The 24133-nt window shown below is 39.5% G+C and overlaps 2 protein-coding genes across 2 annotated transcripts; one reads left to right on the top strand and one right to left on the bottom strand.

Moving 5' to 3' along the window:
* Positions 1 to 1287: 1287 nt before the first annotated feature.
* On the bottom strand, positions 1288 to 4536 carry LOC115751237 (polygalacturonase At1g48100-like). The gene is made up of 7 exons (XM_048280690.1): positions 3514 to 4536; positions 3155 to 3286; positions 2751 to 2978; positions 2623 to 2664; positions 2299 to 2506; positions 1989 to 2179; positions 1288 to 1898 (listed from the first exon to the last, which is right to left on the bottom strand). The coding sequence occupies exons 1-7, from the start codon at positions 4534 to 4536 to the stop codon at positions 1494 to 1496; spliced, it is 2229 nt and encodes a 742-aa protein (XP_048136647.1). The 3' UTR covers positions 1288 to 1493.
* Positions 4537 to 18029: 13493 nt separating this feature from the next.
* On the top strand, positions 18030 to 22223 carry LOC125315516 (disease resistance protein RPV1-like). The gene is made up of 5 exons (XM_048280689.1): positions 18030 to 18517; positions 18790 to 19918; positions 20031 to 20306; positions 20403 to 21875; positions 22176 to 22223. The coding sequence occupies exons 1-5, from the start codon at positions 18030 to 18032 to the stop codon at positions 22221 to 22223; spliced, it is 3414 nt and encodes a 1137-aa protein (XP_048136646.1).
* The last annotated feature ends 1910 nt before the right edge of the window (positions 22224 to 24133 follow it).

The raw sequence follows: 24133 nt of genomic DNA, 5'->3' as shown, positions 1-24133 counted from the left end.
GAATACCGTTGTGCAAAGACATATAACAAGAAAAACATAAAGATTTGTTCTAGGTTCCACCTCTTGGAACTTGAAACCTATCCATGGAATTGGTTCTCTAACTTTTGGAACCTGGAACCTATCCTATTTCCATCGGTGCTCGGTTCCACCCTCAAACCATACTCACCCCTAATTTATTTTTGTTGCTGTAGGTTAGAAACGTTTCCTTCTCAATGGCAATAAAGATTGTATTTTGTCGCTCAAGTTTGACCTAGGGCGACAGAACCGTGATTTTGATTTAGGTTTAATCTAAGGTGACGAAATTTCATATTTTTCCCATAGTAAGTTTAAAATTGTCCCATCTTCAATCGAATCATTGACAATGAAAGTTAAAACATTTTTCGCATAAATTTTGTCTAAGGCTACAAAACTTGGTATGACAAGCCGTTTAACTGCCTTAGGGTATGGCAAGCCGTTTTTCCCGTAGTGCGAAGTAATGGAAAAAAGGTTGTATTGCAATAGCCATTATGCCGTAATGTAACACAATTGCAATGATGATTATGATATTTGTTTTAACCAAAGGAATACTTATTGCAAAAGTTTGTTTTGATTAACAACATATATAAGAAGAAGCCAATAGCATCATAATTCCCATATTTGCCCTAAAATCAGAATTAGAGGGATTATAATAATCATCCATTTTATTAGTCAATCATGATTCACGAGTTTAATACACCGAACATAGATCATCATATATTGTAATCTAATTTCCATTTAACAATATATCTATGATTATAATTTAAAGATAAGAACATAGCATGTGACTATATATTAAAGTAAATCAGTTTAATTGGCAATCATGAGGGTAATACCCTTATACCTTATGAAGATATCAAAATTTAATGTAAAACTTTTTATACTGTCGTCTAAAGTTAATCATCTATAGTTACGTTGAAATGAAACTTACATTGTCACGTAATTATTAGTATGCTTGAATTAACGACTACATAAATAACTGAGTGCTAGTTAGTAAAATTGGTAATTAAGATAATCATCACCGTTTGAGTAATATAAGATTTACAAATGAAAAATTAGATAATCATGCCTAATAGCAAGGAGCTAATATGCTTATTATTAATTTTTTGTACTTCTTAATGTAAAAATAATTGTATACAACATAATCATCATTACATGAATAAATAAACAAAATATTGTTTTAGTGTATTATTTGCTATAATATGTGATTATAGAAAAATATTGTAATTGGTGTTACCATTACATAAATAAATAGTATAATAAGATCAATCATAATTGATATAAACTTTAGCTGTAATTGATATAATCTAACACGGTAGAGTCAAGTAATAAAGGTAAGCAAAAACCGTTTGCTCTTGCTACAAGGAACCAAACCTATAGAAATTCTATTATATGCCACAGTAAAAGAACTCCTAGTGAAGAAAGCGTGGCTGTTCCTAAGTAAGAAGACTCCGTGAGGGAAACTATAATGAAAGTCTCTAACATAAGTCTTGACCAGATCCGATCCCATTGCTCGATGGGGTCCCGATCTGCACGCAGTCGATAGGCGGGAAGATCGGCGTGGTCAGCTGGCCGAAGGTCTGCCAACAGAAGGGGCTGTGGTCATGACCATGAGAGGGTGGGTTCTGTGACGATGGCCTTAAGTCTATCGAGGACAGAGTGATGTCCCGGCAGGGCACTGCGTCGCTGCAAGCCAAGTCCACCGGTCTCTCTGTGTATGTCCCCACGACGTTCTCATAGGCGATGCCTCGCACGGCGACGGCCGAGGACTGGTTTGTGCAGGTCGTGTGGTCGCAGTAGTACTGGTCGATGATGATCGGCCATCGGACCTCGGAGACTCGAATGTTCGAGAACTTCACTCTGTAGACGGCGCCCGACCCACCCTTCATTGGACACAATGCATTCGTAAAGGATATTAAAAGCTAGGACTCTTTATAATTTTCAAGGCTGTTTCATGTTAATACTTTTTTTACCTGCCACGACTTTATCCTGACACCGTTCGTCGTCCCGTGCAGATCAACGTCTTGAACAGTAATATCGTGCACACATGCTCTTGAATGGTCTCTTCCTAGGCTTCCGATGCTGATCCCGTGGCCCGGACCGCAGTGCACGTTGTGTATGTGGATGTTGGAGCATTCGTTGAGGATCGCAATGCAGTCATCCCCTGTGCGAAACATGGTAGGAAAACGCAGATTGATCATTGTATCAATTGAAGAAATGTAATACATATGTGTTTCCAATGGAAATTCCGCGAAACTACACCGAGGCGGAAACTGCGATTACCACAGGCGAGAGTAGCATCATGGATGGTCACATCTTGGGAGTTCCCAAGGTGGATCCCGTCGGTGTTGGGGCTGTCGCCTGGGGACGAGATGCTCATATCGTGCACGAGAACGCCGACGCATGCGTAGAACGTGAGGTGGACGTTGGGGCTGTTCTGAATCTTAATGCCGCTGAACGTGACATTTAGACTGCGATCGAATTTCATTGCCTGAGCAACCAAAGCCATAGAAAAGAGAAGAAATCCACATCAATCGTTTGCATGATTACACAAGTTGGTAAGACTACGGTGATTATTGCTAGGGATGATTGGTTCGTAGTTCTCACCGTCGGTTTCTTCCAGGGCATTGAACTCAACTCATCCTTTGCCTACCACAAGTTCAACAAAACAGTAAACATGGAAACATGATTAGCCGAATCCTCAAGCAATGAGTTGCATGGAAGGCGATTGTCACCTGTATATCCGTGTCCTCGGAGTCCATTCCATCATCATCGACATCGGAAAGGTCATCCTTGAGGTCCTCAGATTGCAAGGGGTGCCACCAGACGGAGCCTCGGCCGTCGACGGTTCCGTTCCCTTGCAATGTGAAGCGACTCAGTTTGTCAAAGTGTAGCCAATGCTCAAGAGCATCGTTGTCGCCCCAAGCCTGGGGATCCGTCGGAGCAACCACCGTACCATCTAGCTGAAAAACGTCCAAACCAAACTGTGTTAGTATTGTTCGTTAGAACGTATTACAGCAAAAGATCATCTTTTTTTTTTCGTGTCAGATACATTGCAGGTGTGTTATCTGAACAAATTTTCAAAAAGTATGCACAACTCTTATATTTTTCCTCTTATTTTAACTGGGTATATTTGTACCTGGAGTATAATGTTTTCTTGACAGTGTTCACCCACGAACGAGATGGGCCCAACGAGGAACACATACTTCGCAGGAACCACCATTGTTGATGCCTCCACGTTGCATGAAGCTGCCCATGCATCTTGGAATGCCTGTGAGACAACAGGAAAATAAATTAGGGTTTAGAACCTCTAGGACTTAGCTTTCCTCTATCTCATCCAAAGTAGTGCTAGTGGGACACTTAGTTCGCATCATGAATTAGGGTTTGATCAATTTTTTTTAGGGATGCATTCTAATCAAATATTGCATGATAACTAAAGGATATTTCGAGAACTACTTAAAGAGTGTAAGGTATAGAAAAGGCGGTAAGTGTATCGACCTTGGTATCATCAGTGCTCCCATCACCCTTGGCGCCGAAATCTAGCACATTGAAGGCGGTAGAGTTGCTCGGTATTGGTGGTGTTGGGGCTGCCGGTGGCGGTGGTGTTGGCGCTGCCGGTGGTGGTGGTGGTGGTGTTGGCGCTGCCGGAGGTGTTGGTGAAGCCGGTGGTGTTGGTGAAGCCGGTGGTGTTGGCCCTGCTGGTAGTGTTGGCCCTGCCGGTGGTGTGGGTGATGCCGGTGGTGTGGGTGATGCCGGAGGTGTTGACTCCGCTGGTGGTGTTGCTGATGCCGGAGGTGTTGGTGAAGCTGGAGGTGTTGACTCCGCTGGTGGTGTTGCTGATGCCGGAGGTGTTGACTCCGCCGGTGGTGTCGCTGATGCCGGAGGTGTTGGTGAAGCCGGTGGTGTGGGTGATGCCGGAGGTGTTGGCGGTGGTGTTGTTGAAGCCGGAGGTCTTGGCTCTGCCGGTGGTGTTGTTGATGCCGGAGGTGTTGACTCCGCTGGTGGTGTCGCTGATGCCGGAGGTGTTGGTGAAGCCGGTGGTGTTGGTGATACCGGAGGTGTTGGTGAAGCCGGTGGTGCTGGCTCCGCAGGTGGGGTCGCTGATGCCGGAGGTGTTGGTGGGGCTGGTGTTGGTGTGGGTTTGGCTGTTGGTGTTGGCGGGGGTGTGAGTTTGGCTATTGGTGTTTGGGGTGGTGATGGTGTTGACGCCGGTGGCGGCAATTTTGGGTGGGGGCGAGGCAGAGGGAGAGGGTGGGGGCGGGGCCAATAGGGCCAAGGGGGCGGGAGCCAGTAAGGCCACGGGTGGTAGAAGGGGAAAGGAGGGCGAGGGATGTAAGGTATCCTCCAGGGTCCTCTCCACCACAAAGAGCTCCCCGCCTTGGAATCAGCGGCCTCGGCGGCGGCTGCGCTGGATCTCCTATTAGTAGCTTCTCTAGCATTGCAAACTTCACAACTTATGCACCATACAAGAACCGCAATGGCAAATGCGGACGCGATGCTCTTCAAACTCAATTTCCCCATTTCTTACCTCTCTTCTCTTGGTTTGGCGAGAGAATGAAGAAGGGTGTTTCCGTGGGGCGAGCCTGCGAGGTTCTTATATAAAAAAATGAGAGATAAAATGAAGGATGTATTCACTAAAAATTCACAGTGAAAGATGATGATTCTGGCAAACCGAATTTTAATGCTGCCCCAAGTTTTAATTTTTGTTATTGTGATGAACCGATCGAATTTGATCCGAAAACGTATCGTTTTGTGAGATTCTGTCTCCTAATCATCCTATCCGTGGGACATTGTTAAAGTACTCTCGTACGAGCATAATCTTTTGGTTCTTCCTCTTCTAGCGGTTTCTAGATCTTAATCCTTACTTGTCAAGAAGACGGCATAGAATCAATTTTAAAATTATCTGTGTTTGCTTCGACAAATCTAGAAATCAAGATATCTAAATTCCCGGCACACAAGACTAGATTGGATCGAAGATTTGATGTGTTCAATCGCAAAACTGGAAGGTTCAAACTTCAAACTGTAACATGTAAGATAGAATCAGGAACTGTTTGTTCTATTGCCTGGCACCAAAGGGATCACATCTAACAGGATAACGAAATCAAATTTGAAAGTTTTCATTACTAAATCATTCCGATATCCGGTCACCGTGAAATTGGTTAACGTGCTTGAACAGCCTCTGTTAAGATATAACTTTAGCTAAAAAGAAGAACAGATATAACCCAAATAAAGATTTGTACAAGATTGATCTAGTGGAGTGACTTACAGAACACATTATGATTTATTGAAGAAAGGAGAGTTATCTGATAATTATAGTTATGGCTTTGTCACATTAAAATATCATAACTTAAGGAGATCAAGAATAATATATATATCTATGCAATTATAGATTTTATAATATGATATTTGATAAGTAGGAGAAACACAAATGGATAATGTGCGATGATCGAAGATTGCGGCATATCTTTTTATAAAGACAACAATGATTTGATGAAGATAATATCGACCCTAATTTTTTTTCTCAATCTCAATCAAGCGGAGTTGCTTGTATTGTATACGATATACTTGAAACGATTGGACTTCAAGGGCTGGAAATAGATTAAATAAAATGCACGTAATCTATGGCTACATTTAGTGTGTAAAATTTTAATTTCTACTATAGTAAATGCAAAGCGAAATGTATTTCAAACGCATGAAATAAATAAATAAACGGATAGATAACTAACCTTATAGATGAAGTATTTCGGATTAATTATAATTTGTGATTGTTGTAAACTAAACTGATAGGATCTAGTAATACGAAAAAAATATAAAAGGATACATATACGTATCTTACTATAACTGTTATACGTTGTGTACATAGCAGCTATAGTTTTCCGATTTCATTCAATCCGAAAACGAATTATTGGAATAAACTATACATTGTAAACTTGCATACAAAATAAGATCGCTTTTACATTGCTTTTTTCTCTTAGAACTAAGTGGATGTCTTTTCTAAATGAAAAATTATTTAAGAAATGATACAAGCTATACTTTGAATCATAAATTATATTCTGTAGTAATATATCATCAACAGGTGCTTTGATCGGCACTGTCCATTAGTAAGTTGTGTGGTCAAACACAAACATTTTTATTAATTCTTTTGCATCCTTTACATTAATGGATGTCTCTCCTTTTTTTTTTAAAGTTAAATTTATTCAACTAATTGAATTTGCTATTCCTCAAACTGGAATATTTTTTATTTATGGTGAAAAGACTGATATTTCAATTTTTTTTCTACAACTAACTTTATTGTAAAATGAGGATTTAGTGAAAATTGCTCTTTTCATGAATAAGCTATTTTTGAAGTTATCAACACTCATATATCTTTTTTCTAATTTCTATTTTGCATTAATTTACATTAGCATATGATAAATCCCATGATTTGTAACAGCGGCGGAGCTAGACTTCATACCAGTAAGGGCAACAAAAGGAAGGGGAAAAAAAATCATAACGACTAGTTAGGGTTTAGTATTTAATCTTTGAAAATTTGAGATTGTGGTCCCTAATGGTGTTTGTATTGGTGATTTTGGTTTTTGATTATCGGATTTGTCAAACATTTGTCATGATTTTTTTTGCACATAAAGGAAGTTACGCCTTAGATAATTTTAGACCCTCATGTAAAATAGTTCAAAAAAATGATCCAACGATGTAGTCTTAAATTTTCAACCCCGTGCAAGTATGTTAGTTCAAACTAAATTCAAATAAGTGTTGGGAAACAGAAATATGAGTCGGTACTCGTGAGTCGTGGCTAAACTACATCACAACATAATTACATAATCTCGACATAATTTATTCAATGTAACACAAATGAAATATCTTTGAAACTTAGTGCCATATGGAAGAACGATAAATTAATTGTTCTTATTTTCATTTAAGTGTTTAAATAATCAATTGACTTTATAATTACACAAGTTTCTTTTTGTTATTGAAAAGATTGGTATCAATGTTGATGAGGCAATGAGTTCAAAGCCCTAAATACTGAAGACATTCATAGATACTCCTAAAAAATATTTGGGATAACGACATAAATGGTCTAGAATTTTGATTCAATGTACAATGTGGTCCTATTTCAATTTATTTAATGTGGTCCGTGAACTGTATAGCTAGATGTGCAGTGTGATTCATGAACTTCTAATTCGTTCAATGTGATATCTGGACTTTTGATACATATTTAATTTAGTTCCTGAACTAGATAAAAATATTCTAAAGTGCGGTGGAGTCAATTGACTAGGGATGTTATGTGGCAAAATTTATTGGACCTTAGCCGATTTTGTTGGGCCTTCCTAAGGTCAAATCTAAGAGGCTTTCTTTGCTTGTGGTGTGCAGTTCCGCTCAATCCACAAAAGGTTCGAGCCAGCCCAGGGGACCTCGGAAAAACCATGTATCATCAAGTGCATGCATTGGCTAGCCAGGGACATGCCTAATTTGTGCATCATTACCTGGAAAACAAAAATGATGCTCTAGGATTGTGCCCCTAACTTTGTTTTGCACAACGCAAAACTAAACAAAACAGCTTTGTAGTCACGGACTGCCTTTGAGAAACTACACTTTTAAATTTGTCATGTCATGCTTTCTTATTTTCCTAAGTAGGATAAAGAGAGGATCCACGTCTTTTTGCTTGGCGAAGGCTTGCTCCACTTTTTGATTTGAGATATGTACTTGGACATGTGTGCATACATTGACATGAGCTAGGGATTGAAGCAAACGAGGTACCTAATAAACAAAACTGTAACGGCTATATACCGTCATAAATTAACACAAGATGTGACTTGCAGGTTGCTTCATGAGCTTCTGGATAGCCAGAATTCCACACCTATATCCCTAAATAACAAATATCTAATAAAAGCTTCAAGGAGATAATGATGGAAAGTGTTTCTACACTAAGGCAAATTATCATTAGTTAGCTAAAAGAGAAAACGTTGCCATTGATGAGTGATGCTGTCTAACCTCGTAAGCTTATTATGACGAGTGAATGTGAAGTCTGTTTTTCTGATTTGGTCGAAGATAAATCACTCTAGATGGAAGCGGTAGATTCACAAACATTATCCTCAGCTGATATGATCTTTAGAGTGTTATGCCTTACTAGAACTGATGCTGAAATCCGACGTTTCTGTAATTCCTTTTTGTCTTTCCACCTCTACGATGCTGCATTAATTGCGTCGAAAACAAGCTTAATCAAGTAGATGAATTGAAAAAAAAAAAAAAAAGTAGATGAATTGATCCTTGCTCGACGGCCGGCGCTTTCAGCTACCATGCCTACTCCCTATTAATGCCAAGACTTGATGTAAGTACTTTGAAAAGTAATTTCTTGTTGCAAACTTAAAAATAGAAAGACGCTTCAAGTATTAGTATTTATGTACCACGCTCACTTTGATACCAATATTTTTTTTCAAATCACTTAAGTGACAATTTTTTTGAAAAACGATTACTTAAGTACTAACTCTGATGAGATCGCCAAAATTTTTCGCTATTGGCACTAAAGTGATCGTTTTTTGGATCACTTAAGTGCTAATTCTTTTGAAAAATAATTATTTAAATGCCAACTACAGTAAGATCATCGGAATTTCTCTTCGTTGGCACTAAAGTGATCATTTTTTCTTCAATTTAGCACTTGAGTGATCCCAAAAAATATTGGCACTATAGTGAGCGCCATACATAAATATTGACACTTGAAATGTTCTTTTATCCAAACTTAAATTTGTTATTGAATGAACCGGCCCTGGAAACTACTAGGCGACAACCCCAACGATGGATCGATGGAAACTTTCAGGAAATCTCCCGGAAATTTCTTGGATGACTCAAGGTGTTGAATATATTGACTTGAGGGATATTTGAAGACCAGTGTCATCATCCGGTCCTCCACATGAATTTGAAGACCAGTGCCATTGATGGGAAATGCCGTCTGAATTTTCGAGGACCAGACTTCGCATCTCACGTGTGAGGATTTATAATTTTTTTTAGTAGTTTGGGTTTGGATCCATAAATAACTACTGCTATATGTACTTTTTTCGCTAGTAATTAAGTGATGTAACGAGAGATGTAAAATGCTAATTACATTTTATTTCGATTTGATCGTGCGCCGAATCTTCACAAAGATTCAATTGATAAAACCTATTCACGAGCCCAAAGAGCAATCAATCCCGGCCCCTAAGGTCCACTCCCTCTCGACCTTATCAGCTGCGTCATTGGCAACTCTAGCACGGCGAGCTAAATTTCAGGGTTGCCGCTCCGACCTGACTAGAACGGCAACAACTAAAAGTGCAGCCCTCTGGAGGCTTGTTAGGCCCACTCGATCCCCAGCAGTGGGTCAAAGAAATTTCCTTGGGTCAATTTGCTCCAGCGTGTCGGGATCGGAGAGTCTCTTTCTATGTAGAACCGACACGACACAGCATGCCGACATATCGTTTCTAAAAAAATAGAGAATTTCGACACGTTGGGACAAGTTGTATATTAAATATATATTTTTACATATATTATCAAGTATATATAAAAATATTAATAATGAGTTTCTTCTTCTTTTTCTATTAGAGATTCATGATTATATTTTTTTTTGGGCTAGCTGGGTATATTAATTTTGGATTGGCTGGGTATATAACTTAAGTGTGTGTATGTATATATATTATAAATTTACATTTTGACCCCTAGCTTATTGAGAATGCTTAAAATTGAATAAGTGCGTGTCGAAATGACGTGCTAAGATGCTGGACTCATGTGTCGCTAGGATGTCCAGGGCATTGACCACATGTCAATCGCATGTCGGAGAGTGTCGGAGACAACATGGAGGCTCCCGGAAAGTGTCAGTGCTCCATAGGTCTCCTTTATGATTACATGAAAAATCTTTCTCTCTTTCAGTTTTCTTCCCTAGTTTTGGTCCCCTCGATTTTCTTCGCCTCCATTTTTGTCTCACCTCGCATAGAATTTATCGACACAGAGACGAAAACGTCATGTTACGGCCAAATGAAGTTCATGATCATGCCAAGTGAAGGATCATACCTTTCCGTCATTCTTGTCGTTAGAAGACTCGGCACTCTCATCTGTTTTAGTTTCGGAATCAGAATCATCTCCAGTATCATTGGCATCAGCATCAGCATCGTCAGCTTCATCCTCAACCCGAAAAAAAAATTATTTGCACCGCCCACACACCCATATACACGAGTATGTTCGAGAACCCTACCTATCCAGGAAAAAATATGCGACTGCATAAGAGATTCGACTAGTGATTTTCTGTCAACTTACCATTTTTCATTGTAAATTCTTGTCAAAAGAGTATGCCAGACAACTCAGGCAGCACTTTAAAAAAAAATGAAGCGATTCAATCTTGGGACTTCTATGGTTCTCCGGACTTTGCTGTACACATCGACTTATGTGTTCTGCTGTTATCTTACCGGTGTGAGTGTTAGATATGCCATGGTGCTACTGCTGTTACATTAGTTTGCGCCGTTTGAAACGAACTTCTCGAAGACTTCTCATTCGTTTAATAAGAAAACTAGAGATTGCATTCGACATAGTTTGACTCCTAATGAGAAAAAGATCGACTGTGCATAGTCTTGCGTTCAGAGTTCTTCCTATATTTCTTCGCGTTTAGGCATCGGGGACATTTAGTTTTTGGGCAAGAAGCATTCGCATTGGCCAAAGGATGGATTCAACTATGAGGTTCTTTGGATAATGTGTCCTGAGCTCACCCTCGGTTCTAAAACCGAGCCTTCGCAAGCCTGGACCTAAGCTAATCAAACTCGGCCGAATGAAGAGAAAGGAAGGGCGGCCATTCGAGGACAATCAGGAAAACAACAAAAGTACAATATTTGTTTACGGCGCTCACTTTGGTACCAATATATATATTTTTTAGATCACTGAAGTATTAATTTTTTTTTTCAAAAAAAAGATTATTTAAGTGTTAGCTCCGATAAGATCGCCGGAATTTCTTATCATCGCCATTAAAGTCATCGTTTTTTAGAGTACTTATAATTTTTTTAAAATAATTATTTAAGTGTCAATTCTAGTAAGATCGTTGGAATTTCTAGCTGTTGGCACGAAAGGTATCAATTTATTTTTTCCGACATGCCCAGATTGACAGAGAACGCAAGGAGAATCAAAGAAGGAAAGGGGCGCGCAGTTGCCATCTTGGAAAGGGAGCAATCCCGGCATTCAGGGACCGCATTTCATGGCCGAAAGAAAACAAGAAAATCTGGGCATACGAAAAGCAGAGGATTCTCGGTCAAGTCGGGCGGCGATTTTTCAGCATATAATCATTGCCAAGTAGAGCTTTTTTTTTTTTTTTTTTTGGTGGAACATTCCCAAAGACAACTTGAAAACGCAATTGTGTTAGTCCAGTGCTAAATTATTTTTTTTTTCCAATTTCAGTCATTAACCTTTTTGCGAATGTGCCAATTTAATTCTTTCAATCAATTTTGGCTGAAAAACGTTGACGTGATAATTTTTAATAATATTTCAATATTTTTCTTTTTTTTCTTTTTTTCTCTTTTTCTTCTCTTCTCCCTCCAAGCAATTGTCAAACCTCGATGACCGGCTAGAGTTATGGGCCGATGAGGTCGGCATTGCTAGCTACTGGCGATGACCATGGCGGTGGTGAGGTCATCCCGGCAAGGTCTGGCCTCGCCATCCCTTGAGCGAGGCAAAACCTCACAGCCCTTTGCAAGGCTGATCTCATCAGCCCACATCTCTGGTTGATCAAGAAGGGAAGGAAAAAAAAGAAGAAAAGAAAAAAGAAAATGTAAAATAATCTGAAAAATATTAATTAAAAATTGACACGTAGGCGATTCCGGTCAAAATGATTGAATTGACACAAATACAAAAGGTTTATGACTGAATTGACACAAATACAAAACGTTTATGAATGAAATGATAACAAAAAAAAATTAAGATAAAATTGGGACTCCTACAATAGTCGAGGACTTCTCTGATAATTTCTACGGGGAAAAAAGAAGGAAAAAAGCATAAGCGTGGAGCTTTTCTTCACGGCAACTAGAGAGGGGGAGGGACGTTGGTTGGGGAAAGTGGTCTGCAAAAGAAAAGAAAGAGAGAAAAACAGAGGAGGCAGATTCTCGTGGAGGAGGTGGCAAAAAGAGTAAAAAAAAAAAGCAAAAGAATAGACGGAGAGAAAGCTGTCGGGGCATGTGCGAGGAACAAAAGCGAAGTCGAGTTTAGCACAACGTTTGTTCAAGTTAGAACCAAAGTGTGAAAGCCCATTTTTCTCATCTGCCATCATCTAAAGCAAAACTTACTTTTGTTAAGAGGGCATTTTCCACCGATAAAAGTATACAATTTTCTCCTATTTCGTGAAAAGGGCAAGTAGTAAGAGTGATCAGCTCTAGAGACCTTCTTCTATACACACGGATTGAACTATAACTGTTGCAGATAATTCGCGTCCTAACTCAGCTTCACCAAGATTGATTCGTGTCAGAAAAAGATGAAGTTTGTCAGAAAAACATGGTTGGTGTCAGAAAGTCTCTTCACATTTACCACAATTAGGCAAGATAAATTATGAATAGGGAATTAACGGAAAAGGAAGAGAAAGGAAAGGAAAGGAAAGGAAAAGATTAAAAAAAGAAAAAGAAAAAGAAAAAGAAAAAGGAATGAAGTTGCCACAAAACGAAAGGAAAAAGATATTAGGAATTAGCACAATTCCAATACCCAAAAGAACTCCAAATTATAGCATCTATCCAAATTATATTCAGAACTTTTTTTTTTCCCTTTCATAAGTAATCCTCAACTTCTACTTTTGTTCCAATTCTAGCGGCCTTATACCCAAAAAAATCGTCAACTTTAGCATCCGTCCGAAAGATGCGGGAGCATCGGGCTCTATGCACCGGCTCGCAAGCTCGGCTCTGTCCTCGTCGGTTAATCCAACTAATGATGAGAGAGTTGCCAATTCTAAGGAACAGTTCGCAAGATTCAACAAGGTTCCATAAGCTAGTCAAGCAACATCGGTGTCTATTCAAGCCGAAGCAACCAAGATTGTAGGAGATTGCTTTCCCTCGCCTGCCGCTATGAATTAAAATTAGTTAACAACTGTGATTTGGAAGTTGTATCTTTCCAGATAATTAACCAATCAAAATTAACCTAGGTATGAATTTCCGTCGCTACCTCTCATAACCTGCTTTTCAAATTTTAGATAAGGGATTCGTAAGTCCAAAATTTGGAAAAAAAATATATCTAACTGCTCACGTTTACATCATAATCAAATGAAATATTTCTATTGAGGATTTTGCAAAATATATCCATTGTGCAAATCGACAACATAATGTTCATGGTACTCTCCATTTACTCCATTACTAAATCTGATTATCTTAGGCTGTTTCATAGCTTAAATTTAACTACGTACTCAAGTTGGTCTGACCCCAATATTTTTATGTTTTTGCGTGGGATGCAGATACATTTAATTCGACTTTGCATTATCTTGATTGATATGTTCCATGATTTACCAAATTCTACGTAAATATTCAAAATATTCAGTGTCCATCGTCATTATATTTAAATAGGTGATATCATCTAACTTTACATTTTTGTTTGGGATCTAGATCTCTGTAAAAGATGTTATCGCTTATACTACACGGTTATTGATATAACAAAAGCATTCAGTTTATTTGCTTGCTAACTTGACTATAAATGTTTGACAAAAAAACGTAAATATAAATGATTATTTGAGAAGGTAGGGCATGGTCATGCATTCAAAGCTTCACATTATTTTGTGATATGTGGCAACACAGGCGACATTCATAAAATGAGGTTAAGATTCTGAATATATATGGAGAACATTTGCTTTGGTAACGTAGATTGAGGTTACTATGAGTGGACAAACCCTCATATTTTTTTTTAAAGCTTAATTTTTAGTTTTTATTTTTTTTAACTTTTTGCTTTTTTTATTGCTGAATGGGATCCTCTGACAAGACAAGTAAGATTTCCGGCAAAGCTCATTAGAGTTTTGGTATTTAAGTGATCCGAAAAGAAAAAATATTAGCACCATAGTGAGCGCTATTCACAAACTTTGGCATTTCTGGTGTGCTTTTGCCCAAATAAGATTAAGCAAGAATATTTCACATTATGTTGTTCTGCTTCATTTATTTTAGAAAATTTGAGGTTGACTTAGGCTCCGTTTGTTTCACGGAAAATATTTTTCCCGAAAACATTTTCCCCAATTTCTGGTGTTTGGTGTTGACATCTAAATTTTTATTTTTCTTTAAATCAATTATCGTGCATTAAAAAAAAGGTAGTTTTAGTTCTCACAAAAAAATAAGTTTTCATGCCTAGCATATTTAATTTAGATTAACATATATTGCATTTGTGTTATTGTGGACCAAAGGTGACGGTGGAATATTTGAAGCTCAATTGAAATATTTGGATTGGTACACGTGAGTTTTCAGTAAGTTTGTTTAGGCTCATGTCTGAAAATTCCATACGCTTCACATGTGGAGTATTCTGACGTCGTGGCATTAGGCAAGAATCTTCGCGGAGAAAAGCCAATCGTTCACATGAGATTTTGATAAAAAAAAATAAGTCAATAAAGAGGGAAAGAATCATGGTCTGGGCGTGACGAAATCAAGCCGAATATATTCATATATCAGCTGAAGGAGCAAAAAGAAATAAAAATCAAGAAGATATGCGTGAATATTTACGAAAAAGGAAAGACCATATCTCAAGATGCACATTTTTTCTAATATAAAAGGGGAGACCACCAAATTATTGTGGGGGAGATTCTCGACGCACAAAAAAAAAAAAAAAAAAAAAAGAGAGAGATACATGAGAGAAAGAGGGGTCGACAAAAAGGTTTTCTGCTCACAAACCCAGAATTCACGTAAGATAGAGGTTGAGAGAAACAAGCTCGTGTGGTTATAAACTCTATTTCTGCTCCAACGTTGACTCTGCTCTCCTAGTGCACCATTTACTCCCGTCGCCACCGTGCTCCCTTGAAGCCGCATCTGCTCAATCTGAAAGTCCCTGTTGTTCAGTACCCAAGTTTCCTTGCTATTTGGTCTTGAACTTGTTGCTGTTTTGGGGAAGTTGTACTGAGGTTCTAGTGCGGTTTTGGTGGAGTTTCCTCTGTTGTATCGTTGCTTTTTTTTTTTTTTGTGCGAGTGTGCTGCTGTTCTAAAGATGATTATTGTTGATTTTTGCTGCTGTTTCATCACTATCTAGTGACAAAAACAACTCCGTTTCGAGCGATTCTCATCGCTAATCAGTGCAGTATTTTCTGGGATCACTAGCGCGTTTGGCTCAAGTTTGCTTGGCGATCAAGTTTCTCTTCAAAATTCGAATTAGGTAATTCCTTATCTCTGGATATATTTTGAATATTGCTTGATTGAATTGAATATTCCAGAGATGATATGAATTTTGGATATACATGGTTGCCTAATTTGGAGGATTTTGAACCTGGAGGATATTTCATGAATTTTGTGCAGACCCTTGATATGCTTTGGTGGACGATTTTTTTAGCATGTTTGTCTTTGCATATTGTTTACCATTTACTTTATATTATCTTGGGCATTTTTTTTTTAAAACCGGGTTGCTCTGATCTTGGCACTTGAGTAAAGATTCAATGATGGGTAGTAGGTGGGGTTGAAGCTAGTGAGTTTGTATAGTGTGAAAGCTGAATATCCAATGGAAGTTTGGCCTATTCGCTTTAGCCTTCGTTTCTTCTCGAAATGATAGGGGGTTGATTTCATATGCGTACGCATGTAATTATAGATTGCTTTACTTTTCGCATTAGTAAAAGTTGTTGTTATGGGACATAACTTAACACTGTATACCACATGTATTGGTAATGTTCGTGGGCATAGTCCTGCATATCACAAATGGGGATCGAGTGAGGTTCGTGGACATGAGCTGCATGGTCGTAAGGAATTACCGCATGGAGTTTAGGGGAAGGCCCTGTTGTGTGATTGGGCGGCCCCGCTGTGTGACTGGGTTGGTCTCGGAAGCGGTACGAGACATTATCATTGTTGCGCGACTTGATTATTTGAACTACGATATTGACACTTGACACGCCCTTTGGCGCTTGGTCATGTCTTGCTCTTAACGTAGCACAATACAATATGGCGTTGCTGTATGTCGATTATCCCTAGTTGAATACCAAGGATGGTCGCTAGAATGAGGATACTTGTTCGATTTATCGTGCTTGCTCATATTATTGGATTTGTTAGTCGGTGATTTAGGGAAGTAGCTTGCTGAGTTTTATCTCACTCCTTCTCGTTGACATTTTTTTTAGGTGAGTGGTAACGAGCCTAGAACGCCACGACTCTGACTTTGGTCGGTATCAGAGTAGGAGGATCGGGGGTTCGGACGCCGCACCAAAGTCCCAACATAAAGTTGTGACATCGTGGTGTCTTTCCTCATTTCTTTGGGAAGTAGATCAATATAAACGATCGTCAATGCTTCTCTATGCGATTAGTGATATAGAAAAAGCATTCAATTTATTTGTCTCTTGTTAACACAATTATACATGACAATCTGAAAAGGTTGAGCATAGTCAAGCAATCAAATTCCGTCTGGCTTGACGTGTGCTAGAATTGCTCAAGCTCGATGCCTCTAGTTTTTAGTTAGGCGATGGGGGAGAGAGAGAGAGAGAGAGAGAGGTTGGGGCTTACTTGTGGAGGGCGTCGGTGGTGCCGGTTGCAAGAGTGGTGATGTTAGTCGGAGACAAGGATGGTTACGTTGATCGGCAAAATATGGTGGGAGAAAGAGACATACAGAGAGACAAATGATGTGGTAGAAGAAAACGGATTTCATGTGATAGTTGTACCATTTGGCAGTCACGCGTAATAGATGGACAAGAATCATGTGTCTGTTGGTGGGGTTAGCATAGACTTCCGTCGTTTTCTAAATTAGGAAAGCAAGCTTACCGGATCCGTAAATCGCGCTCTATTCTTTTCGCATATCTTGTGGACGTGACTAATGCATATCAGAATTTACTGAACAATTTCGTAAACCGCGTGCAACCATGTGACTTTACTGCTTTTCTTTAGTAAAGTAAACCTAGTGTATGTGGACTAGAAAGGGTTCTCACATGCAATTAGGTCATGTAGGTTGCCTCTCTACCTCTGGTTTGTCTCTTCTTGATGCACGCCAATTGCTCCTATTAGTTCTCCATACAGAATCCGGTCGTATCTGGATCTCACTACTAAGAAAGAGTGTATAGTTACGGAACCATAAGCATTACAACATATGCAATTCGATCGAACAGTTATTTAGACTAAATAATCAAATTGAAGAGTTGGATGAATATCGTTCCTTTAATTTTGTGTAGTGTTTTTCAACATTTAGATTTCTTAAAACTCCTCAGAGAAATTGTGAGAACCCCACACTGAGTCTCAACGAAAAACATAAATTTCCTCATAGTTATTGCAGTTTTTTACTTCTCGAAAAACGTGTTTCGTAAACCGATTAGTTCTCTGTCATCAAAACACTGAAAAATTGGATTTTTTTCTTAAAAAAAAAAATTTCTTCGATCAAACGGACTCTTCCTCTTCGCTATTTCTGCTTTTCCCAACGGTCTTAAAAAGATGTATTGTTAACGGTTCTGTACTACGTTTTACGTGTTTTTCTTCTTTCTGCCGTCGTTGATGCAGCGAAGTATGTAACATGTACTGATCCTCACTAGACGGCCGACGCTCCAAGTAATGCCAAGACTTGACAATTGACATAATTACTTTGAAAATTAATTTCTTCCTGCAAACTTAAATTTGTTAGTGGATGAATGGGACCCGAAAACTTCTAGCCTAGGTAGGAACCCATTGATTGATCAATGGAATCTTTTAGGGAATTTCCCGGAAGCTTCTTGCATGACTCAAGGTGTTGACTATATTGACTCGAGGGATATTTGAAGACCAGTTCCTTCTTCCCTATTCCCATGACGCCAGATATTGACAGCCCACGCTCAGAACCAAGCACACCCAAAGCAAACTTTCCTTGAGAGAACGAGAGGGATTTGAACATCTGTGGTGTTTAAAGATCCTACAATGGAGAGAGGGACGAATTCACAGCCGTCATCCGGACCTTCATACGAGGTTTTTCTCAGTTTTCGCGGACCCGACACCCGTCATGGATTCACCGATTGTCTTTACCACAGTATGGCTGCGGCCGGGATTCTCGTCTTTAGGGACGATGAATCCCTCCGTGTCGGTGAAAGAATTGGTGGTGAACTTCTACGAGCAATTGAGAATTCCAAGATCTACATTCCCATATTCTCCACAAATTATGCTTCGAGCCACTGGTGCCTCCGAGAGCTCACATACATGGTCGAGTGCTCCTCGAAATCGAATGGGAGCAAAGAGATTCTGCCAATTTTTTTCGACGTGGAACCTGTTGATGTCAAGCTCAAAACAGACGTATACAGACAGAATCTTTCACAGATCCGGAAGAAGTTTCGCACTGAAGTAAAGTCATGGGAAAAGGCTCTCATTGATGTGGGCAAGATAAAGGGATGGAACTTGAAGAAAGACGAAGGGTAAATGTCTTAAAACTTTTCGACTCTCATCTGTAAATTTCCCTTTCCTTTCTATTCAGTTCTATTGCGATATTGTTGGTGGAAAATATAGTTTGTGTGTCTCGGCGTGGAGAATGGAATTCTCACGGGTAGCACACCCTATAATTTATATTTAAAATTTTTTATTTATTTTTTGCGTTATTTCATCAACATGGGAAGACAATTGAGTCACTTAGGCAGTAGCATTTTACGATATAAAATTCGTCCTTAACACGGTTGTTACGTTATGGCAGCCAAGGAAATCTGATCCAATTAGTAATTCAAGCCGTCTTGGCTAAGCTGAATGTCAGTTATAAAAATGTGATTGAACATCTAGTTGGAGTTGATGATCGTGCAGAAGCAATAATCAAGATGTTGGATCTGGAATCAGATAGTGTGCAATTCCTCGCGATCCACGGAATGGGCGGTGTTGGCAAAACAACACTGGCCAAAGTCGTCTTCAACCGGCTGTCTTCTCAATTCCAAGGCTGCAATTTCCTTTCGGATGTTCGAGAGTCATCAGAACGACATGGCCTGGTATATTTGCAAAAACAATTGTTATCCAAGTTCCTCGATTCTCCTTCTGTCAATCAAATTCATGACGTGGATGATGGGATCAACATGATTAAGAGGGTACTTTGTAGTAAAAAAGTTCTCATTGTTCTCGACGACATGGATGAAGAAAAGCAACTAAAAAGTCTGGCAGCAAAAGGAAATTGGTTCGGTTCTGGTAGTAGGATTATCATTACTACTAGATACAAAAGTGTCCTAATGATTGATGGAGAATCAACAGGTGAAGGCCCTTTGAAGTCTGCTAATATTTCAAGTTACGAAGTACAGGAAATGGAATTTCATCATGCACTTAAGCTTTTCACTAGGCATGCCTTCAGGAGAGACTCTCCACCCAATGATTATGTCTCCCTTTCAAAAAACGTTGTCTCCACTTTGGGAAAGCTTCCTTTAGCTCTTAAAGTGACAGGTTCATTCCTTTCTGGTAAATCCAAAGCATTATGGGTAGACACATGCAAGAAGCTACAAAAAGCTCCTCCCATGGAAGTCCAAAGAACATTGATGATAACTTATGAAAGGTTAGATGATGCACAAAGGCAAGTATTTCTAGATATAGCTTGTTTTTTTGTTAATGAGGATAAAACCTATCCTTTCTACATGTGGGATGATTGTGAATACTGTCCCAACAATGCCATTGAAGTCCTCTATCTCATGTCCTTGATAAAAATCAAAGATGACAATACTTTTTGGATGCATGACCAAGTCCGGGACTTTGGAAAGGCAATTGTCCGTAAAGAAAATTTCGACGATCCTTGCAAGCATAGTAGAGTGTGGAATCATCAGGAAGCCCTCAGCATTCTAAAGCAGAAAGAGGTATAAAAAGGGAATACCAATCTATTTTCATGTGAATTTTTGTAGACTTTAGCGCTTGAAATTGTTTGCTTTTGACCTTCACACGTGGACTTCTTGGTGTTTCCATTGTCAGGGAAGTAGGAAAATAGAAGCATTGTCACTAGGAAATCGTGGGGACATTCTAACGCATGATGAAGTTGCTAATTTACAAAACCTGAGGTTCTTGGAAGCGAATGGGGTGTTCCTCGTTGGAGACTTCAATAATCTTCTCTCGAATTTAAGATGGTTTTCTTGGCGATGGTGCCCTCACGAGTTTGCGGCAGCAAACTTTCATCCGACTAATTTAGTTGTTCTTGACCTTTCACACAGCAATGTTTCGGAGAAATGGATTGGTTGGAACCAAATCAGAGTATGATACGACCATCCCACTCCTTGTATACATGTATCATTTCTTGTCATTTTTTTTTTCTACAGAGTGTTTCTTAGTATATATTTTATTTTGCAGGTGGCAACTAAACTAAAAGTACTAGATCTTAGCAATTGCGAATACTTAATGAGAACACCTGATTTATCTACGTTGGTGTCCTTGGAGAGATTGATTCTTGAAGACTGTCGCAACTTAACTGAAATTGACCCATCCATTGGTAAATTAGAGCTCCTAACTACTTTGAACTTGAAGGGATGTGATTCTCTTCAAGAGTTGCCTGAAGAAATAGGATGTCTACAAGCTTTGAAAGAGATTGTCATGCCTAATACGCTACTTGAACTTCCATGGACGTTCGGTAATTTGCGGTCATTGTTGACCCTTGATGTATCATATAGGCTGATTAGCAAACTGCCTTACTCGATTGGAGGGCTAGTGAAACTTAGGCGGTTGAATTTATCGAGATGTACGAAGATAGAGGAACTCCCAGAACCGTTTGGGGAGTTACAATCCTTAGTCGAGTTGGATTTGTCATCGACAAGTTTGGGTCACTTACCTGATTCAATCGGCAATTTAAAGCAATTGAAAATACTTAGGATGACCAGCATAAGTCGGATAACAAAATTACCAATCGCGATTGGACTGATGGAGAAGCTTGAAGAGTTAGATGCTAGTAGATGTTGCAAATTGACTGGCGATATTACTGTAGGAATTGGGGGATTGTCTTGTTTGAGGATCCTAGACTTATCATACACAGATATATTTACATTGCCCAACACGTTGAGTTACCTCTCTAATCTGCAAATACTTAAGTTGGAATCATGTCCTAAGCTTCGACAGTTGCCTGAGCTTCCCTTGAGTTTGACTAGTCTAAAATGCACCGCCGATAGTGGCGAACCCTATGAAGGCAGGGGATTTGCGCAGGGGAGTGTTCTTCCCCTGTCTAGTTTAAGAGAGTTAGAACTTGGAAAACGTTGGATTGAACCGAGGAGATGCGAACCCTATGAAGGCAGGGGATTTGCGCAGGGGAGTGTTCTTCCCCTGTCTAGTTTAAGAGAGTTAGAACTTGGAAATCATTCGATTGAACCGAGGATATTTTTCAGATTGGAGAACTTGTCAACCTTGCGATTAAATAGTTGTTTGATCGTAAATGTACTTGATCTGTCGCCCATGACGAATCTGCAAGAGGTATATTTGTTGGGAATCAGATATTTAGACGAGCTTTGTGGCCTTGAAGAATTGGGATCCCTTTGCGTCCTATCGATCGTGGATTGCGATTCCATGGAAAGGATATCAGACCTATCGAAATTGAGAAAGCTGAGGGAGCTCCGGGTAGGAAAATGTCCAAAGCTAAGAAGCGTGGAAGGTCTGAACCACTTGGAATCTTTACAGAAGTTGTGGATTCACGATTGCAGGTCGTTGGAGAGTTTGGCCGACACCTCAGATTTGCATTTAGAATGTTCCACAATTGAACGTTGTGAGCGGTTGCGCAACCGTAGATGTCATGATAACAGAGATTCGGTGGTTAATGAACTCGACCACGCTGTTGGAATTGTGCTAACTTTTGCCTTTGTTCTTTTTTTTTTGTTTTTTTTTCCCGCATGGTTGAAGAAGGTTTTCCCATGAAGATTGGAAGCCCATTTGAAGATGAGGGATATAAGGAGTAGGACGTTGAGAAGCTCGGCACAATTCTCGTCATTGGGTGGATACGGCTTTGTTATAACCATAGAGTTTCCGTCCAGCGTGTTCTTTCGAAGCATCTGCATTTCCTCGAACTTCTCATTTCCTTGCACCCGCGGGTAATCAGTCTCCCTTCAATTAGAGAACATATGCTCTGTTTTCTTGTTATTTTAGATACGAAGCAGAGGTACTGCCTGTGTGAAAATCGGCTCTTGCAAGTGAGGCTCTATTAATGATCTGAACCTGCTGCGTTGCCTTTGTGATAATCTGGATGTGAATCATTGCGTTACTTTTGTATCTAAGCTCCTCTGATGTATATCACCAGTTTGATGAAATGCCTGAACTAGGTCAGCGTGTGTTTCCATTTTTTATGCAGTCCTTGACGCAGAATTTCCTTCACTGCTAAATTGTCGATCGAATTTTGACATATAGGTGTATTCTGAAGGACGTTCTTCATCAAATATCATGCTGGCTGAGGTACCTATCATTTGTTTGATAAAAATTCTGAGCTAGATCCACGTTTGTTCCATTATGTAATGCTGGCCGAGAACCTCATGTATAAAGTTGAATCGATCTTGACGTGTCTTCGAGTTCATATCGAACCGAATTCGTTCCTATATTTGTTTGCTTATTTTTGAACTGATCCTGTATAGTCGTTCCGTGAAATTTGCTGAAGCCCCGTACTAATCACGTCCTTTTATTGATGGGACATGGAATTTCTGAATTTTCTCGCATATCATTTTGGTGTCTTTTGAGTCTTATCCGTGTGTTCCCAGGGAAGTGTCATAGTTCACTGTGTAAATGGCATATATGTGGCTAAACCGAATCGTTCGGTTTAGCGCCCCTAGCTTATTGAGAATGCTTAAAATTGAACTAGTGGGTATCGAAATGACATGCCAAGATGCTGGACTCATGTATTATTGAGATGTCTGGGGCGCTGACCACGTGCCAATTGCACGTTGGAGAGTGTCGGAGACAACATGGAGGCTCCCGAAGAGTGTCGGTGTTACATAGGTCTCCTTTATGATTACATGAAAAATCTTTCTATTTTCCAGTTTTCTTCACTATTTTTCCTCCCCTCGATTTTCTTCACCTCCATTTTTGTCTCAACCCCCATAGAATTTATCGACACAGAGACGAAAACGTCATGTTACGGCCAAATGAAGTTCATGATCATGCCAGAGTGAAGGATCATACCTTTCCGTCATTCTTGTCGTTAGAAGACTCGGCACCCTTATCTGTTTTAGTTTCGGAATCACAACCATCTCCAGTATCATTGGCATCAGCATCATCACCTTCATCCTCAATCCGAAAAAAAATTATTTGCACAGCCCACACACCCATATACACGAGTATGTTCAAGAACCCTACCTATCCAGGAAAAAATATGTGACTGCACAAGAGATTCGACTAGTGATTTTCGGTCAACTTACCATTTTTCAGTGTAAATTCTTGTCAAAAGAGTATGTCAGACAACTCAGGCAGCACTTAAAAAAAAATGAAGCGATTCAATCTTGGGACTTCTATGGTTCTCCGGACTTTGCTGTACACATCGACTTATGTGTTCTGCTGTTATCTTACCGGTGTGAGTGTTAGATATGCCATGGTGCTACTGCTGTTACATTAGTTTGCGCCGTTTGAAACGAACTTCTCGAAGACTTCTCATTCATTTAATAAGAAAACTAGAGATTGCATTCGACATAGTTTGACTCCTAATGAGAAAAAGATCGACTGTGCATAGTCTTGCGTTCAGAGTTCTTCCTATATTTCTTCGCGTTTAGACATCGGGGACATTTAGTTTTTGGGCATGAAGCATTCGCATTGGCCAAAGGATGGATTCAACTATGAGGTTCTTTGGATAATGTGTCCTGAGCTCACCCTCGGTTCTAAAACCGAGCCTTCGCAAGCCTGGACCTAAGCTAATCAAACTCGGCCGAATGAAGAGAAAGGAAGGGCGGCCATTCGAGGACAATCAGGAAAACAACAAAAGTACAATATTTGTTTACGACGCTCACTTTGGTACCAATATATATATTTTTTAGATCACTGAAGTATTAATTTTTTTTTTTAAAAAGATTATTTAAGTGTTAGCTCCAATAAGATCGCTGGAATTTCTTATCATCGCCATTAAA

Source organism: Rhodamnia argentea, chromosome 6 (assembly GCF_020921035.1).
Source record: "Rhodamnia argentea isolate NSW1041297 chromosome 6, ASM2092103v1, whole genome shotgun sequence".
Taxonomy (NCBI): domain Eukaryota; kingdom Viridiplantae; phylum Streptophyta; class Magnoliopsida; order Myrtales; family Myrtaceae; genus Rhodamnia; species Rhodamnia argentea.
Note: the sequence above shows the minus strand (reverse complement) of the source record. Positions and strands in the feature narration are given on the sequence as shown.

What these genes read in the sequence shown, in the direction of transcription:
- LOC115751237 (XM_048280690.1), bottom strand. Translation starts at nt 4,536, where the DNA reads ATGGGGAAATTGAGTTTGAAGAGCATCGCGTCCGCATTTGCCATTGCG. An exon ending in GGAGCACTGATGATACCAAG is followed by an intron (nt 3,287 to 3,513) that starts GTCGATACACTT and finishes GTTGTCTCACAG; the next exon opens with GCATTCCAAGATGCATGGGC. An exon ending in TCAGGATAAAGTCGTGGCAG is followed by an intron (nt 1,899 to 1,988) that starts GTAAAAAAAGTA and finishes TGTCCAATGAAG; the next exon opens with GGTGGGTCGGGCGCCGTCTA.
- LOC125315516 (XM_048280689.1), top strand. Translation starts at nt 18,030, where the DNA reads ATGGAGAGAGGGACGAATTCACAGCCGTCATCCGGACCTTCATACGAG. An exon ending in AACTTGAAGAAAGACGAAGG is followed by an intron (nt 18,518 to 18,789) that starts GTAAATGTCTTA and finishes ACGTTATGGCAG; the next exon opens with CCAAGGAAATCTGATCCAAT. An exon ending in GCATTCTAAAGCAGAAAGAG is followed by an intron (nt 19,919 to 20,030) that starts GTATAAAAAGGG and finishes TTCCATTGTCAG; the next exon opens with GGAAGTAGGAAAATAGAAGC.